Raw genomic sequence first — 17,803 nt, 5'->3', positions numbered from 1 at the left:
ATGGCTTGCTGCGAACGACAGTAGAAATGTAGGGAACAAGCGACGTCTGTTGCTGGTCGCTCCAGCGGTGGAGCAAAGTGGCGGCCGTCGATGAGGTGGTGACGCATGAGCACAAGGGGAAGAAGAATGGTTGATTGGTAGTGCTTCAGCTGGCGTGGTCAGGTGAACTATCAGCAAGGTACATGACGCCAACCACAATGCATCAGTGAACTCACATGGTGAGAAGCGCAATTGCTAGTGGCGACGAAAAATGGAACAGGGCAAAAACTGATGCTCAAGGAGACAGGTGGCCGGTGCAGAGATCTGGTCGTAGTGGGGGAAAGAAAGGCGGCTTGTGCCGTTGATTGCTCATGACGGGATCTTCGTTGGTCATTCTCGGAGACGGAGGAGGGGTTTCTTTGGCTAACATTGGGGTGACAGCGAGGAAGCGAGATGCTGGAGAGGGCTCACGGACAGCCGCCACGGTAAGGTCGCATCGTGGGTGCGCTGAGAGGAGCGAGAATACGGCATGGACGTCGGCTGTTCGCTAGGACAGCTGAGCAACGCCGGCTATTGGGTATGAAGGTAGCGACATTGATCACTCACACGGTGGAATCGCGTGCGTGCATGCAAGGATACAACGACGACGAAAACATTAGGTTTTTAATTAAAACCATATATTTATAACTCAATTAAGGCATCACTTAAATAGGTATTCTAAAGAGACTTTATCTTTTAATTCCTTTATCTCCATAAAATATAAAATGTCTCCTATAAAATTCAAAAGAATTCTAGTAAATTCTAAAATAATTTAATTATATCAAATTTTAATTATTTACATCTTTATATATCTTTTTAGTATATTAAAATTAACAACTTAACCATCGTGCTATCATTAACTAAGATCTTCTTCATTTTATGCAGTGGATGCTCTTTATGCGGCCTTAGCTACCAAGTGTCTTCAACTAGAAAAGGTCGAGCTGACTAGCAAGAAGAAATTCTTCAAGTCAAGCAAGAACAACAGTTGGTTGGTCCTTCAGGCATGACTTCTAATAATCGTGCGGTTGATTCCCGCACAACACCCACAACAGAGGGGGAGTTGCCTTTTGACACTCTCCTGACATCAGAAGAATCTCCACCCTTTGATACTGGGTACCCCTAAGGAGGAGACGTAAAAGGCGCCGACTCATCCCCGTGACTCAAGTTTCTAAGGGATAAGCATCTCCAATCAACATGCCCTCTCCTTATCTTACACCCGTTTGGAAAGAGACCCCGACACCTTCTTCCAAACGGGCAATGCCATCTCTCCCCTTTGGCAGTCTAGCCTGAGAGGAGGTCACGTCTCTTCTGGGTGATTCTCCAGTTGTACCAGCTCCACACTCACCCTCCCCCCTTTCAATAGCTCCCCTCGCAGAAGCTCCACCCATTGAAGCTTCCTCCAACTAGCCAAAAAGCTGCTATTATTTTTCGACTGTATATAACCTACTATCCGCCCAAGCAATAGCTTCTCCATCGGATCCCAAACGGGCTTGCGGTCGAATATTACTGCAGGGTCCATTAACTGAGGATTGGGAGCTAGCCATGAGCTAGCGGACAAATATACTTTGTCAGAGATGGCGGATGACTATTCTTATGACTTGACTATGGTATATTTTAACTTTCTCACCTTCTTTTATTCAAAACAACTCTAATAATGCTTTTTCCTGTAGCTTTAGAGAGTCAGGATGAATCTATATCGATTCGCAATGGAATTGGTTTGAGAAAATAAAGCCCTAAAGTGACAGCTATCAGAGGTAGGCTCCATTATGGCCCCACCTGATCCCCTTAGGAAAACTAGGCTCAACTAACCACCTGAGCCAGTTAGAATGGCAACTTTAGGAAGCTTAGGCACTAACGAAGACTAAGGTTAAGAGGACGAAATCATTAGAGACTGCCCTAAGGATCACCGAAGATAAACTAAGGTTTGAAAGAATCAGGTGGATAGAAGTTGTGGCTGATTTAGACAAGAAAACTACTGAAGTCCATAGCCTCTCTATTTAGATAGAGGAGTTGAAGGTTGCCCATGCCTTGGAAATGGGTGCAAAAGAAACCAAATTGATGGCCAAAGCCCATCTATTATCCGAGCAATAGTAATGGATGGATGTGTAAAAAATTGAGCTGGAGTCCTTGTGGTAGGAAGTAGAGGCCATGAAATATGAGTTAACTACTTCTAAATCTGAGTTGGCTGAAACTACATCCAAGATGATGGCCTCCCAAGTGAAATTAACTGTCTACCAAGCGAGAGAGGATGAGCGCTTTGAGACGAAGAAAACAACCTACCTTCAATCACGAGAGCACAACATACCAATTGTCACCTCCATCAACAAGGCTTTTCTTGTTGGAGCTGAGAGGGCGAGATTGTATAACTCTGTGAAGGTGGTTACTTGGTGTCTAAAGCCCCTGCTCAGTTTTAAGATCACTAGCGGATCTTAAAAGAATTCTCACCGACATCTTCCCAAAGTTTACATAGCATGCCTTTTATGTACCAGCCCCTCTCATGGACAAAAAACTTTCCTTATGTAACTCAATTTATGTTATTTTCTACCTAAACTTGTTCCATGTTTGATTTTTGTTTGATCTGGTTCTATGCTTAGTCACTCCTTGATGTAAGTACCCCATGGTAATTTTGATATGATCAACCAAGTAAAGTTAGGTTATGTTGGTATTTAACCGATGTGTCTAAGTGTGTAGTAATTTAGGAGCACAAAAAGTCGAGCGAAAGACGCAACTAACAAGAAGGATGACACGGGACAGAGCTGACGGACTCCGTGCGTCCGAGGTACAAGGTGCTGCGGAAGAGTACGCAGGCAGATGAGAAGGAGGCGTGCGACATTTCTGAGGGACGAGAAGTCGGAGCGGAAGTTTGCTCAAAGGCCGAAAGTTGGGTTCGGATGAGCCTTATTCCAGATGGCAGAGATCACCCAAGCGGAGCCGGAATTGGAACGGAAGACCTGGACTCAAGCAAGCGGAGCCAGAGTAGAAGAACCCGGACCAAATAGTTAACATGATGTTAACTTGGGTTTGGACGCCCGGAGTAAGCTTTTATTCGGAACACGATGTAGCACGTTATGGTGTGACGGAGATAAAATTTCATCCCCTTCCAAGAGCCTGGAACCCTTCAAGGAACCCTGACTAGGGTTATAAATATAGTCCTGGTCCTAGAAGGCCAGAACAATACTTGTAAGGGATGTTAAATATGAGAACTCTTGTATGAAAAATCAAGTTTGAATGAAAATTTTAGTTTCTCTTTGGTGAGAGCTTCCTTCTAGTTCTTAGGCAAAGAACTAATTCCGATCTTATCAAGGTAACTTGTGGCGATCAAACCCCATGACTTATCACTCACCTTCTCATCTTGCTTGAGTGTGGCGTCAATACCCTTACCCAAGATGAATTTCAAGGTGATCCATTTACAAGGTTCCTTATCATTTGGTATCAGAGCCTTGGCTCCTTGATTTCAAGGTTTGTATCTTGTTTTCATCTTTGTTCTTGTTCATCTTTGTTGATCTCTCCGTCCCTATCTGTCATAAATTTTTATTCACTATTTGGGTCCTCAACTCAAAAAAAGAGAGGAAAATTCAGAAAAAAAAAGAGAAATCATTAGTCATTGGTTTCTGATTAAAAAAAAAGAAAAAAAGGAGGATTTGTGAATTGAAAGGACTCAATATTTTTTCTTTGTGAAATCTGAATTCAAAGATATTCCTTTCATTGCTCTTGATCGTTGCTGAATTTCTCGTTTTATCTGTTTATTTCTCTTGTTCTACTCATATTTCTCTTGTTGGTTTCTTGTTCACTTGATTGTCTACTTACTGTCTTGAGAAAGACATTGATAAGGTTCTTTCCTTAAGAGCTTATAAAGGAAGCTGAGTGGATAAATTTGAGTGTAACCACGTGAGTAGAGTGGTGAGATCCGTCTAACATTTCTTTTGTAATTCTCCTTGTCATCTTCTTCTTTTTTTTTCTGCAAGCATGAGTGGGGAAAAATCACCTCATTCCCCTAGGCGAGATCTTAATAGGCTTCAAATGGAGGCACTTACTCAACAATTTGAAAGAATGCTTCAAAGACAACTTGAAGAAATACACGAAAGGATGGACCGATTTGAAGGAGAAAATATTTCCAACCGTGGGGGCAATTCTAATCATGAAGAATCTCGTCAAAGTGACCCATTCTATGATTCACCAAGAGAAGAAGGAGGCATGAAGGGGGAAGAAGACGTGAGAGAGGAGGTAGAGACCATAGACGAGAAGATGATCTAGGAGGTGTGAAAGTCCAGATTCCTTCCTTCCAAGGGAGGAATGACCCTGAAACATATCTTGAGTGGGAGATGAAAATAGAGCAAATCTTCTCATGCCATATGATGCGGATGTGATTAAGGGGCGGAGGAGAGATTTTGAGGAAAGAGGAGGGCATTTGGGACATTTGAGACCAATTAGGTCTTGGTTTTAAAGGAGAACACTGTTCACTTTGAGAGAGGGGGGGGCTGGGTTCGTTGGGGGCAGCCGCCGCCAACCTGAGCAGGGACGGGGGCAGTTTCTCCCCTTCTCGCTCCTCGTCGGCGTCGGCCACCACTGCTTTCCTCTCCTCCTTGCGACTCCGACCACAACCCTCCTTCTTCTTTCTCTTCACAGCACCGCCCGACAGACCCGGTGGACGGCGATGAGGAGCACCACCACTGTTATCACCAGCACGCGCCGCTGCCGCTAGTGCGCGCCACTGCCCCCGACAGGCACTACTTCCGCCTCTGGCGACTACAGCTACCGATTTCTGCGATCACCATCAGCATGCGCCGTTGCCGCCAGCGCGCGCCGCTGCTGCCAGCGAGCGTCGTTGCCACCAGCACACGCCGCCGCCCCCGACAGGCACCACCGCAGCCTCTTGAGGCCACCGCCACCCCCATCGCAGCCGACTCTAGGGGTTGTCATTGTCGCCGACAGCGGCTGTTGTCGCCGCCTCCACCGACTCCAGCGTCTGATGCCACCTCCAGCTGCCGACGACACCTCCAGCAACTACCACAGTCGTCCCAATCGGACGCCGTAGTCACCCTCCGAGCAGCCGCCGTCCGAGGGCTCAGGTATCGTATTATGCTTATATTTCAGCTTGCGAGCCGAGAGAGTGCCCGACCTTCGTGCCATTGTTGTATCCCGATCTGTGAGCCGGTAGAGTGTTCGACCTTCTTGATGTTATTGCATTCCAGCCTGTGAGCCGAGATTGTAGTCGGATAGTGCATCATCCTACGGATCCATATCGCGTCTGACTCCAAGCCACTGGAGCTAGCTCCTCACCAGGCGGACATTCACCTACTATTCAGGGTTGTGACGACTCAGTCTGTATCCCGATAAGCTTATCCATCAATCTGAGGACGCCCCCCGGGGCCAGGGTACGTTCTCATACTCGTTACTTATTTCATTGTGCCACTATTTATTCGACTGCTTATGTATCTGTGGGATCCGCCTCGAGCACCGAGGTACCAGAGACCGGGGCAACCTGGTCACTGGTTGCAGGTACGGTTGACCGGAGGATTTCTGACGACTCGGTCAACACAGGAGACAGCTCTTCAGTCGGGTCATGGGGATGTAGTCAACTTTCTAGACACGTCATTCCGACAGGTCCGTCTTCTCAGCTTCCCGACAGGATGCAAAGAAAGTAAAGGTGGCTGCCCTTGAGTTCACCGATTATGCCTTAATTTGGTGGGATCAATTGCAAAAGGAGAGAAGAAGGTGTGGAGAGCATCTTATCAACACTTGGGATAAAATGAAGACTTTGATGAGAAGGAGATTTGTGCCTTCCCACTACCACAGGGAATTGCACAACAAATTGCAAAGACTCACCCAAGGGAGTAGGAGTGTGGATGATTACTACCAGGAGATGGAGGTGGCTTTGATTAGAGCCAATATTGTGGAGGATAGGGACGCTACCATGGCTCGGTTTCTCCATGGCCTAAACTGAGATATTGGAGACATTGTGGAGTTACAACATTATGTGGAGCTTGATGACTTAGTGCATCAAGCAATGAAAATAGAGCAACAATTAAAGAGAAAGGGTGTTATGAAGAAATCCTCTTCTCCAAACTACTCTTCAAGTTGGAAGGACAAGCCAAAGAAGGAGGGTTCTTCTTCAAATTCTAAGAAGGCAACAAGCACTAAGAAGCATATTCCTACTACCTCTTCTTCCACTTCTGAGAGTAGGGATATCAAGTGTTTTAGGTGTTTGGGAAAAGGTCATATTGCATCCGAATGCCCGAATAAGAAGACTATGGTGGTAAGGGATAATGGGAGTATCTCTAGTGAAGAAATTTCTTCTCATTCCTCTTCCTCAAGCGATGAGGAAAATGATGGAGCAGCCTATGCGCAAGCTGGAGATCTCTTGGTGGTTAGGAGATTATTGGGAAGTCAAGCCAAGGAGCATGAGGAGGACCAAAGAGAAAATATTTTTCATACCCGCTGCCTTATTCAAGGTAAGACATGTTTTATGATCATTGATGGTGGAAGTTGTACCAATGTGGCAAGCACTAGGTTGGTCACCAAACTCAACCTCAAGACTACACCACATGCAAGACCATATAAACTCCAATGGCTAAGTAATAGTGGTGAATTGGTAGTGAACCAACAAGTGTTGATTAATTTCTCTATTGGCAAATATGAAGATCAAGTTCTATGTGATATTGTGCCTATGGAGGCAAGCCACATTCTTCTTGGAAGACCTTGGCAGTTTGATAGGCGAGCTCACCATGATGGATTCTCCAACAAGTTTTCTTTTGTCCACAATTCTCGCAAAGTCACACTTGTACCGTTATCACCTAGGGAGGTTTGTGAGGATCAAATAAAAATGAGAGAGAAAAGAGAAAAAGAAGAGCGAGAGCTTAAGAAAAAGAAAGAGTGTGTGAAAAAGAAAATACTTGATTTTGAGGATAAAATTCAAAAGAAAAGAGAGAATGAGGAAAAGAAAGAGAGAAAAATAGAAAATTTGTTTACAAGAGGAAGTGAGGTGAAGAAAGCTTATTTGACAAGGCAGCCTATATTTCTTATTTTGTGCAACGAAACTTGCTTGGAATCTAATACTAACTCCTTACCTAGTGATGTTGTTGTTATTTTGCAGGATTTTGAGGATGTGTTTCCCAAGGAAGTACCTCACGGTTTGCCTCCAATGAGAGGGATTGAACACCAAATAGACCTTATTCATAGCGCTTCTCTGCCCAATAGGCCAGCTTATAGGAGCAACTCTCAAGAAACAAAGGAGATACAAAATCAAGTAGAGGAGTTATTGCAAAAAGGATAGATCAGAGAAAGTTTAAGTCTTTATCTTGTACCCGTAATTCTGGTGCCTAAAAAGGATGGATCATGGAGGATGTGCACTGACTATAGAGCCATCAACAACATCACAATTCGGTATAGACATCCTATCCCTAGACTTGATGACTTGCTTGATGAATTGCATGGTACTTGCTTCTTTTCTAAAATTGATTTGAAAAGTGGGTACCATCAAATTAGGATAAGGGAAGGGGATGAATGGAAAACAGCTTTCAAAATCAAATATGGATTGTATGAATGGTTGGTAATGTCTTTTGGGTTAACTAATGCACCAAACACTTTTATGAGACTTATGAACCATGTCTTACGAGAATTTCTTGGAAAATTTGTGGTAGTATACTTTGATGATATTTTGGTATGTTCCAAGAGTTCTGTTGAGCATATTGCACATCTCTAATCTGTCATTGCATGTTCTTAGAAAGGAAAAATATATGCTAACTTGGAAAAGTATTCTTTTTGCACTAATCATGTGATTTTTCTTGGTTTTGTCATAAGTTCTAAAGGAGTGCAGGTTGATGAAGGGAAAGTTAAGGCCATTAGAGATTGGCCAACTCCTAAAACTGTGAGTGAGGTTAAGAGTTTCCATGGGTTGACAAGTTTCTATAGGAGATTTGTGAATGATTTCAGCACAGTGGCAGCACCCCTAAATGAAATTGTTAAGAAAAACATAGGTTTATGCATTTCAAACACTTAAGGATAAACTCACACATGCACCCATTCTTGCTTTACCTAATTTTTCCAAATCATTTGAAATTGAATGTGATGCATCTCATGTGGGTATTGGGGTTGTTTTACTTCAAGATGGTAATCCCATTGCATATTTTAGTGAGAAACTAAGTGGCGCCACTCTCAACTATTCCACTTATGATATAAAATTGTATGCACTTGTTAGAGCATTGCAAACATGGCAGCATTATCTTTTGCCTAAAGAATTTGTCATTCAAAGTAATCATGAATCTTTGAAGTATTTGAAAGGGCAAGGGAAGCTCGACAAAATGCATGCCAAATGGGTCGAATTTCTTGAACAATTTCCTTATGTGATTAAGCATAAGCAAGGAAAGGTAAATGTTGTAGTAGATGCACTTTCAAGAAGGTATAACTTGTTAGCTACACTTGAAACTAAATTGCTTGGCTTTGAACATATTAAAGAATTGTATGTACATGATAATGAGTTTTCCCAATTATATGATGTGTGTGAAAAGAAATCATAAAATGAGGTTGTTAGGCATGACAACTACTTGTTTAAGAATAACAGACTTTGTGTGCCTAGAGGATCCATGCGTAAATTGCTAGTTAGGGAAGCACATGAGGGGGGTTTAATGGGATACTTTGGGGTTCAAAAGACCTTAGAAATGCTGCTTGAACATTTTCATTGGTCACACATGAAACACGATGAGCAAAAATTTTGTGCACGGTGCATTATGTGTAGAAAAGCAAAATCTGAGACATTACCTCATGGACTTTACATGCCTTTGTCTATTCCTAATTTTCCTTGGACTGACTTGTCTATAGATTTTGTTTTAGGGCTACCACGTACTCAAAAAGGTAAGGACTCCATTTTTGTGGTAGTTGATAGATTCTCCAAAATGACACACTTCATACCGTGCCACAAAGTGGATGATGCAACTCATGTGGCAGATTTGTTTTTCAAAGAGGTGATAAGACTTCATGGCATGCCTAGGAGCATTGTTTTAGATCGTGGCACTAAATTTTTAAGTCATTTTAGAGGACCTTATGGAACAAGATGGGAACAAAGCTTCTTTTCTCCATTACATGTCACCCACAAACTAACGGGCAGATTGAGGTGGTAAATATGACACTTTCTACTCTTCTTAGAGCAATTATTAAGAAGAACATTAAATCTTGGGAAGAATGTTTACCTCATGTTGAATTTGCTTATAATAGGGCGGTCCATTCTACTACTCAATTTTCTCCTTTTGAGATTGTTTATGGGTTCAATCCACTAACACCTCTTGATTTGCTTCCTTTACCTAACACTTCTTCTTTAGTTCACAAGAATGGCAAAACAAAGGCAGAATATGTGAAGAAGCTTTATGAGCAAGTTAAAGCTCAAATTGAGAAGAAAATGGAGCAATATGCAAATCGAGCCAATAAAGGGAGAAAAAGAGTTGTCCTTGAACCCGGTGATTGGGTGTGGGTTCATATGAGGAAGGAACGGTTTCCTACCCAGAGGAAATCAAAGCTTCAACCAAGAGGAGATGGACAATTCCAAGTGTTGGAAAGAATTAATGACAATGCTTACAAAATTGATTTGCCTGGTGAGTATGGTGTTAGTGCAACATTTAATGTGACTGATTTAAGTCCTTTTGATGTAGGTGATGAAGACCTAAATTCGAGGACGAATTCACCTAAAGGAGGGAATAATGTAAGCCAAGAAGAGGCATTGAAGGGAATTGGGGGACCCATGACGAGGTCCAAGACTAAGAGAATGAAGCAAGCTTTGGAAGGTTTAATAATGGGGCTCAAGGAAAATGAGGATCAATGCACAAGGGAGACAACAACTAAATGGATCACATTCCTTCAAACTGAAAGTGAAATTGGACCAACATGAGGACCATTTTCGTATGCATTTTTGGGGGTTTTTTTCTAAAGTGACTTTTGATGTCCTTTGTGGGGTTTTAATGTATTTTTTAGAGTTCCTAAGCTAGTATAATAAATACCATGCATGCATGGTTGCATTAAGCTAGTATTAGGGATTAGTGGTTGTATTAGTGGATAATAAATGTCATGCATGCAAGCATGATATTTATTGCATAATTAGTGCATAGTGGATCTTAAGGGATGTTAAATAGGAGAACTCTTGTATGGAAAATCAAGTAGGTTTGAATGAAAATTTTAGTTTCTCTTTGGTGAGAACTTCCTTCTAGTTCTTAGGCAAAGAACTAATTCCGATCTTATTAAGGCAACTTGTGGCGATCAAACCCCATGACTTATCACTCACCTTCTCATCTTGCTTGAGTGTGGCGTCAATACCCTTCCCCAAGCTGAATTTCAAGGCGATCCATTTACAAGGTTCCTTATCATAGAAGATCGGTCGACCGAACAATAATGACATGGTAGAGAGCAGACTCGACCCAAAGCAAAGAAGGAAGCTAGGCTGATCGGTCGACCGAACGATCGCTACATTAATGAAACATTAAGTGTGAATCTCGACGAACAAGGAAATTCATCGTTTGATGGATTAAACAAGGTGATCGGTCGATCGAACCATTAAATGTCATCAATGCCCGAAGATCGGATCTCAGCAAAGAAGGAAGGGAGCAGGTTTGGTCGACTGAATCCGAGGATCGGTCGACCGAACAGTGATGATTCTTATAAAAGTGAAGCTCGAGGTCCGAGGCTGGTAATAAGTTTTCTGTCCACATCAGTGCAAAAGTTCTGTTCGTGCTACTATTCTGCAACACATTTTCAAGTAAGCTACTACTCCGAAAAGACGCCGACGATCTCCATCTACATACTTTTTCGGTATATTTTATTTTAGCTTGCACTGTATTTAATTTCATATAAGATAGTAGGTTGTTATTATCTTATATTCTCATTTGTACGAATTGTTTCTTTCCAAAGGTTTCAGAAAGAAGAGTTTTAGTGAATTGTCTAACGATGTAGTCAAGGATCACGGGCCTTGGAGTAAGAGTCTTCTTAGGCTCCGAACCAAGTAACTGAAACATGTTTTTTTACTTTTCACTGGACTACTCGTGTTTTAAATGTTCCAAAAGAAAGAGTTTTTAAAGAGCAATATTCACCCCCTCCCCCCCTATCACTTTCTATCAATCCTTCAGCTTAGAACAAGTCAAAAGTGATCGAATACTCGCGGGGATGTTCAAAGCAGGTTAAAATTGATCAGATGCTTGCAGGAAGGTCCGGAGCAGGTCAAGAGTAATCAGATACTTATCGGAAGGTCCAGAGTAGGTGAAAAGTGATCAAATACTTTAGGGAAGACCCAAACCATGAGAGTAATGACACTATAAAAATTGATCATAGACTTTCGCACATGTTACTTCATAAATTATTATTTATGAAGTTATATATAATAATCAACTTCGATTATTAAATTGATATAGTAAATATCATTTTAGACTTCATAGGTTAAAAAAACATATTGTATTTTTAATTTTAAGTGATATTTTAATTTGTAATATTTATTCGATAAAATAATAAATTATAAAATAAAATTTTATTTTATAAGTGTCATTGTAATAAATTTGAACATGTTTACACACTTTTCCCAATCCCCATTTTACTAATCATAAACGATCTTTTTTTTTTTCCGATGCACTTCACCCTTCACCTTCCAAGGTTTCACTCTCTTGCTATTTCACTTTCTTGATTCTGATTTCACGTACGTCCCCTCGAGACGGTTTAGTGGCTAGCGCATGAGTTGCTGTTACCATGAGGTCTGGGGTTTGAATCTCGGTATAGCAAAGGTAAATACCTCCCTCATGCGCCAATAGCCACCTATGATTAATCACTATTCCAAAGGCTAATAGCCGCCCGTGATTTACCTCTTCCGTATTAGCCCTAGAACGGATTGACGGGGATGCTGGGGGCGAACGTAATCGCCTTCTGCCACCTTAATTCTGATTTCTTGTGTTAACCAACCGACCTGTGCTCCTACGATTTGAGATCGCATCCTCTGGATCAAACCCATGGGCATCTTCTTCACCCAGATGCTTTCCTCCCTCTTCGACAACCATGAGGCTTGAATGCTCATCCTCGGCCTTGACAATGTCGGGAAACCCGCCATTCTCTGTGAGTTTCTAGCGTCTACCTTCCCGACCGCTTCATTGTTTCCTTTCCCCCTGGGGTTTATCTTTTTTGTTTACTTGTTTGTGTGTTTCATATTGGCTTCAAATGGGCGAGGTGGTTTCTACGATACCAAGTCAGTGAATCTCATAGCTTTCACCTTCTCCCTATGCGTTATCTTTTTTTGAATTTGGATATTCGAGTTTTGCTAATTATTGGACGCCATGCGCTATTTTTGATTCGTTTCAGCAATTGGATTTAATGTGGAGACTGTGCAATACAACAATATCAAGTTGCAAGTCTTAATCTGGGTTTGATGCCCACGACATCTGATTTCATTTCTCTAATCTAATTGCTTGTAACATTTGTGCTCATTTAATTGGTGCCATTTACTGATAAACTATGTGAGCGATATTATTGAATGTTAATTATAAACAAGGCTAACTGGATGCCCCAATTAATTTTCCATTCATTTCCATCAGTTGAATTTGACCGTCCCAAATTAAACCCACATAATTTAGTATGCTCTTGGATAAAATGTTTCATGCAAATGCAACATACCCTCTACTTCATTATTTTTTCCTTCTCTAAGAAATTAAAAGTGCATGCATTTGTTGTGTCATCTATTAATTTTGTAACTTAATGTTTGACTTCATTCCATCCCAAGTTTGTCGCTCTTTGCATCTTTTGGTATATTGCTTACATTGGTGTCATTGGGTGTGGATTTGTCTATTAAATTGTGTCAGAAGTGATTCTTGGGTTTATCATCACTTTAGTTGTCAACCCCTACAAACTGAAAGCTCACTGATACTTTGAGGTCACTATGATATACTAGCAAGTTGTATGACTCAGGTTTTCTAAACTGTTATGCTTATAGCAAAGAATACATAATTTAAATTTCTTTGCAATCTAACTATACTTGACCAAGTCAATGGAACATTCTATTTTAACAAGGGTTCTGTCATCAACTTTTTGATGTAAATAAAAAGAACTTAAGTTAATAATCACTCTTATGCTTGAGTCATGCGCTTGCATATGATCACTTTTTATATGTGCAGCTAAAAGGGTATTGTGGAGACGAAGGAAATAACTGTGTTGATGCTGGAGGAGTTCTTCAAATGAGCTTGGGATGTTTTGTATCCTTCCCTAACAAAATAGGGCAATTCCATAATTTTTCAAGAAATACAAAATAACATTTGTGATATGCATATTGAGATTGGAATGGTCAAATGGGTGTCATAATTAGTTTATTTGTCATTGTAGGTCCTACGTGTACAAAATAGTAATATTTAGTTAAAGATGTTAGACACAAATAATATGTTGTCGGAGATTTTACGGAGTATTAGCTGAATTTAAATATATCGAATTTAAATTCATTTATCTGTTGAAAAAGACCTGAGCGGATAATCTCAGGCTGCCACATGCTAGCAGGGGCTGGTTTCTGTAAAGTGCAGAGCGAAAGACTAGGTCTGCAGAGCGAAAGACCAGGTCTGCAGAGCGAAAGACCAAGTCTGTAGAGCGGAAGACTAGGTCAGCAGAGCAGAAGACCAGGGAAAGTCTGCAGAGCGGCAGGGTAGGTCTGCAGAGCGGCAGACTAGAGCTACAGTGCGGAAGACCAGAGCAGCAGGGCAGGTCTACAGAGCGACAGACCAGAGCTGCAGTGTGGAAGACCAGAGCAGCAGGGCAGGTCTGCAGAGCGACAGACCAGAGCAACAGACCAGAGAGGCAACGCAGGTCTGCAGAGCGGCAGACCAGAGCAACAAACCAGAGAGGCAATGCAGGTCTGCAGAGCGGCAGACCCGAGCAACAGACCAGAGAGGTAATGCAGGTCTGCAGAGCGGAAGACTAGAGAGGTAAGCAACCAGGTCGTTGTCTGAGAGATCGACCGGGTCGAGCAGACAGGCCGAGCGCGCAGAGAAAACGGGCCGGCGGACAAAGAGACCGACCAGGTGAGCTGACCAACCAGGTCGTTGTCTGAGAGATCGACCGGGTCGAGCAGACAGGCCGAGCGCGCAGAGAAAACGGGCCGGCGGACAAAGAGACCGACCAGGTGAGCTGACCGAGACCTGCGAGGCGTAGTGTGGAAGACCAGAGCAGCATGGCAGGTCTGTAGAGCGATATACCAGAGAGGCAACGCAGGTTTGCAGAGCAGAAGACCAGAGAGGTAAGCAACCAGGTCGAGCGGCCTGTCTGAGAGATCGACTGGGTTGAGCAGACAGGCCGAGCGCGTAGAGAAATCGGGCGACCGGACAAAGAGACCGACTGGGCGAGCTAACCGAGGCCTGCGAGGCGCAATTTCCTTGAAACAGATTCGCCCACCTCCAGCACAACGTCTGTTTCCCAGGATACAACGACCGACCGTGAATCCGACCAAGTACTGGTGGTCACGACGAGCTGAGCGGTACCCGAATGCTATCGCGACACTTTGTCTGTGTGCGTAACCCTTTTGCCTGTAGTCACAGCCTCCTTTTATAGGAGCTCAAATGAACGGCAAAATTAATGATCCGCTTGCACACGAGTCAACTTGGTCCAATGCAAATCCAAGCCTTGGATTTACATCCCATGCGCACCCACGCGTGAGAGAGAGTCTCTACCCATGCATTTGTTAACAATCTCAATGTATGTGAATCAATATAAACCAACAAAAATGTCTTGAAAGTTCCAATGTGGGACTAAAGTCTCATTCACAATAGAGCTTCTTCTCTTCCACCTCTTTCTCCATTCACACTTATTCAACAAAAGGTAATTAATATGTTAATTTGACTCCTTTGTTCAACATTATGGTGGTGGATACTCGCAGGTAGTTGATTAAAATGACTATTCGATGAACTTGATGTTTTTGTCAAGCTCTTTTTAAACCTTGGTGTTTATTCATATCCACTTTTTCATGAGAAATATTTGTCACCTTCAAGGCTGAGAAGGATCCCAACAAGCCTAAGTGATCTCCTAGCACCTTCTTTGTGTTTACTTGTTTTGTTAAGGTCTGTATTTTATATCATGTGATCACCTTGTTGATTCCGGATCGGCAGGGAAGAGTTCAGAACAACTTTTAAAGAAAAGCATCCCAACAATAAATCTGTGTCCATGGTAAGATTCCTCTTTGTTCTTATTTTCTGTTCCTTTTTTTGGGTGTGTGTTCTTATAGGCGTGTGTTTCTAAGTTGTTATTAAATTAAAATATTTTGATGTAAATATGTCGTTAAAGCTGGTGGTGATAAGTGATTTAAATAGGTCTGTGGTAAGATTCCTCATTACATCTTGTAGAAAAGCACAATAAAACTCATGTTTTCCTTCTCTTTGCATATCAAAATTGATTTATGTGCTGGATGATATTGCTAAATTGTTTTTATATATTCTCTATAATTTCATAGGGCATGTATAAGAGTTATGATTGAAGTTTTCATATATGGCTGTAGGTTCCAAAGGTTGATACGGTGGTAAGGTCTCTGACTATGATGTGGGTGGGAGAAGATGGACCTAATTCAACTAAATGATAACATATGGTTTCTCTAGAATGCAATAGGAAGCCTAGGGTATAAATTTGTCTACCCTTATGCGGAGTGAATTTGGGTGAATGGAGTGAATTTGGATATAAATTTTTAGGTTGTATTTAGAGATTTGTGGATACTTTTGGGTAAAGTTGGTCGAACATATTTTTTGTGATGTATTTGGTATATATTTATGGTATATTTGTTCAAATTTTGTGATGAAATAATTTGTTCAATTAAAATTGTATTGTATTAAAATATGGATAATTACTTCTACCCTATAAATAAATGATGAAGTAATATAATATTAAAGACTTCAATAAATTTAAATAATGGTACAGTTACAAAAATATTACTTTGCCATAATACAAAATCTATGAAATCTTATAAATAATTTACTTCCTCCATCAATATAACATGTGAAGTCATATCCGATCAATTACTTTAATTTTATTACAGAATTCATGAAATAATATTATCTTTTTACTTCAAAATTAGTCTAATTTTAAATCGGCAAAAACTTCAGTACTTTTGTAGTGAATTAATAAACTTACTTTTTTTACTTTAAGTATATCTACTTCAGTAATTATCTAATTATTATTTCAGATAATATTCGAAGTTAATTGTCAATTTTAATGAGAGGAGGATTATATTATTAGGAATATAATTAAAGTTCATATTAAAAATATATTGAAAGATTCATAAATTTTAATTTTGAGAATGATGAAAGATATTTTTATTGATATTTTTTTTTTATAAATTAAAAAATAAATTCACATCAGTAAGAAGTAGTCGGTTACTCAACCAGCGCAAGCAGGTGATGGCTTCTGCATATGGCAGCTCAACTTGCAGATTGATCCAATCGATTTACGTTGACAGTCTGATCTGAGTTATTTTTTAATAATTTCAATCCGGACTATCCTTGTAACTCTGGCAATAGTCATAGAAGATTGTCCAACAAATTTATACGTGGATTAATCTTTTAAACATTTTTTGGCAGAAAATCAAGTGGCAGAATGAACTTTCGTCTTAGTACAAATCATGATTTTGAGCCAAATAAAGTTTCTTTCTGCTACTACGAGCCCAACTCCCGATTGTGGTGGAGGAGGATCACCGACGAGAATTGAACACAATTAGCCGTCCGTCTTTGTTTGACCAAACTGAGCAGACAACCACGCAAGGCCAGCGATCACCTCACCTCGACGACGACAGAAGTACCATCGCCGACGGCCACCGCACCTCCGGCGGCCTCCTCCGCCGACCACGCCACCAGGCGCCGGCACGTCGGGCACGACGACTGCAACCCCAGCCACTGGTCGATGCACCCGACGTGGAACCCATGGCCGCAGTCCGGCAGCACGCGGACCTCCTCCCCCTTGGCGAACTCCCCAAGGCAAATGGGACAGTCGGTGGCTGCAAACCCTCCGGCTGTGGCCCCCGGCCCGTACACGACCACCGGGATCCGCCCGAGCGCCTGCTTCTTGTTCCCGGCCGGTGCCGCAGCGCCGGCCGCGGAACTGGGTCTGCTACTGCTCCTCCCCGACGAAAACCGCCGCCGGCCGCAGCGGATCGCGAACCGCACCATGGAGTTCAGCCCCAGCACGATCATCAGAGTGCACAGAAGCGCGGCGAGGACGACGACCAAGCTCGAGTTGAAATATCCATCGTCTCCGACGTCGCCGGCGGCGGCACCTCCCGACACGGTTGCGTTGGACAAAGTCGTCGGGGCCTCGGCCATGTTGGACACAATAATCTAACGTTAAAACCCAAGAGAATATATAAAGCATGCACGTCCACGTCGTCGATGTTGTTTGAGGATTCGGTAAGTAGTGAAGCAGGGGCAGGTGAAGAAGAGAGCAGAGTCAGGCGCCAAAACCACAATATGCTCACTCATATGGAATAATGGAAGAAGATTACGATAATTAATGGAGTGGGAGTTGACACTGCTTTTGTTAGTTGAGTGGATGATGATCAGATCTGTGGAATTTGTTTCACGAGTATGGACAAGCTAGCAAATTAAGGGACAGACAGAATTCACTGTGTCGACGACGTTGATTAATTTATCTGAGGAGCGCAGCGGCAAGCATATATTGATGCATGGACAGATGAACTATGGAGGGAGGAATTGGCAAGGGAGAGATCTTGTGAGGGTCGAAATGTCTGTCGATCCTCGTGACGTGAATAAATTTTGCCTGAGTTACTACTCTTCACTCGCTTGGTGATCAGTGA

General features: G+C 42.1%; 1 protein-coding gene across 1 annotated transcript; it reads right to left on the bottom strand.

The window, feature by feature from the left end:
* Positions 1-16,531: 16,531 nt before the first annotated feature.
* LOC121994151 (RING-H2 finger protein ATL74-like) lies at positions 16,532-17,512 on the bottom strand. The gene has a single exon (XM_042548289.1). It carries the CDS (start codon positions 17,310-17,312, stop codon positions 16,764-16,766), a length of 549 nt encoding a protein of 182 aa, XP_042404223.1. The 5' UTR covers positions 17,313-17,512; the 3' UTR covers positions 16,532-16,763.
* Between the last annotated feature and the right edge of the window lie 291 nt (positions 17,513-17,803).

The sequence above is a fragment of the Zingiber officinale genome, chromosome 6A (genome assembly GCF_018446385.1).
Source record: "Zingiber officinale cultivar Zhangliang chromosome 6A, Zo_v1.1, whole genome shotgun sequence".
NCBI lineage: Eukaryota > Viridiplantae > Streptophyta > Magnoliopsida > Zingiberales > Zingiberaceae > Zingiber > Zingiber officinale.
The sequence above is the reverse complement of the archived record's forward strand: the minus strand, read 5'-3'. Positions and strand labels throughout refer to the sequence as shown.

Bases quoted from the DNA above. Each gene is read 5' to 3' on its own strand.
- LOC121994151 (XM_042548289.1), bottom strand. From the start codon at position 17,312: ATGGCCGAGGCCCCGACGACTTTGTCCAACGCAACCGTGTCGGGAGGT.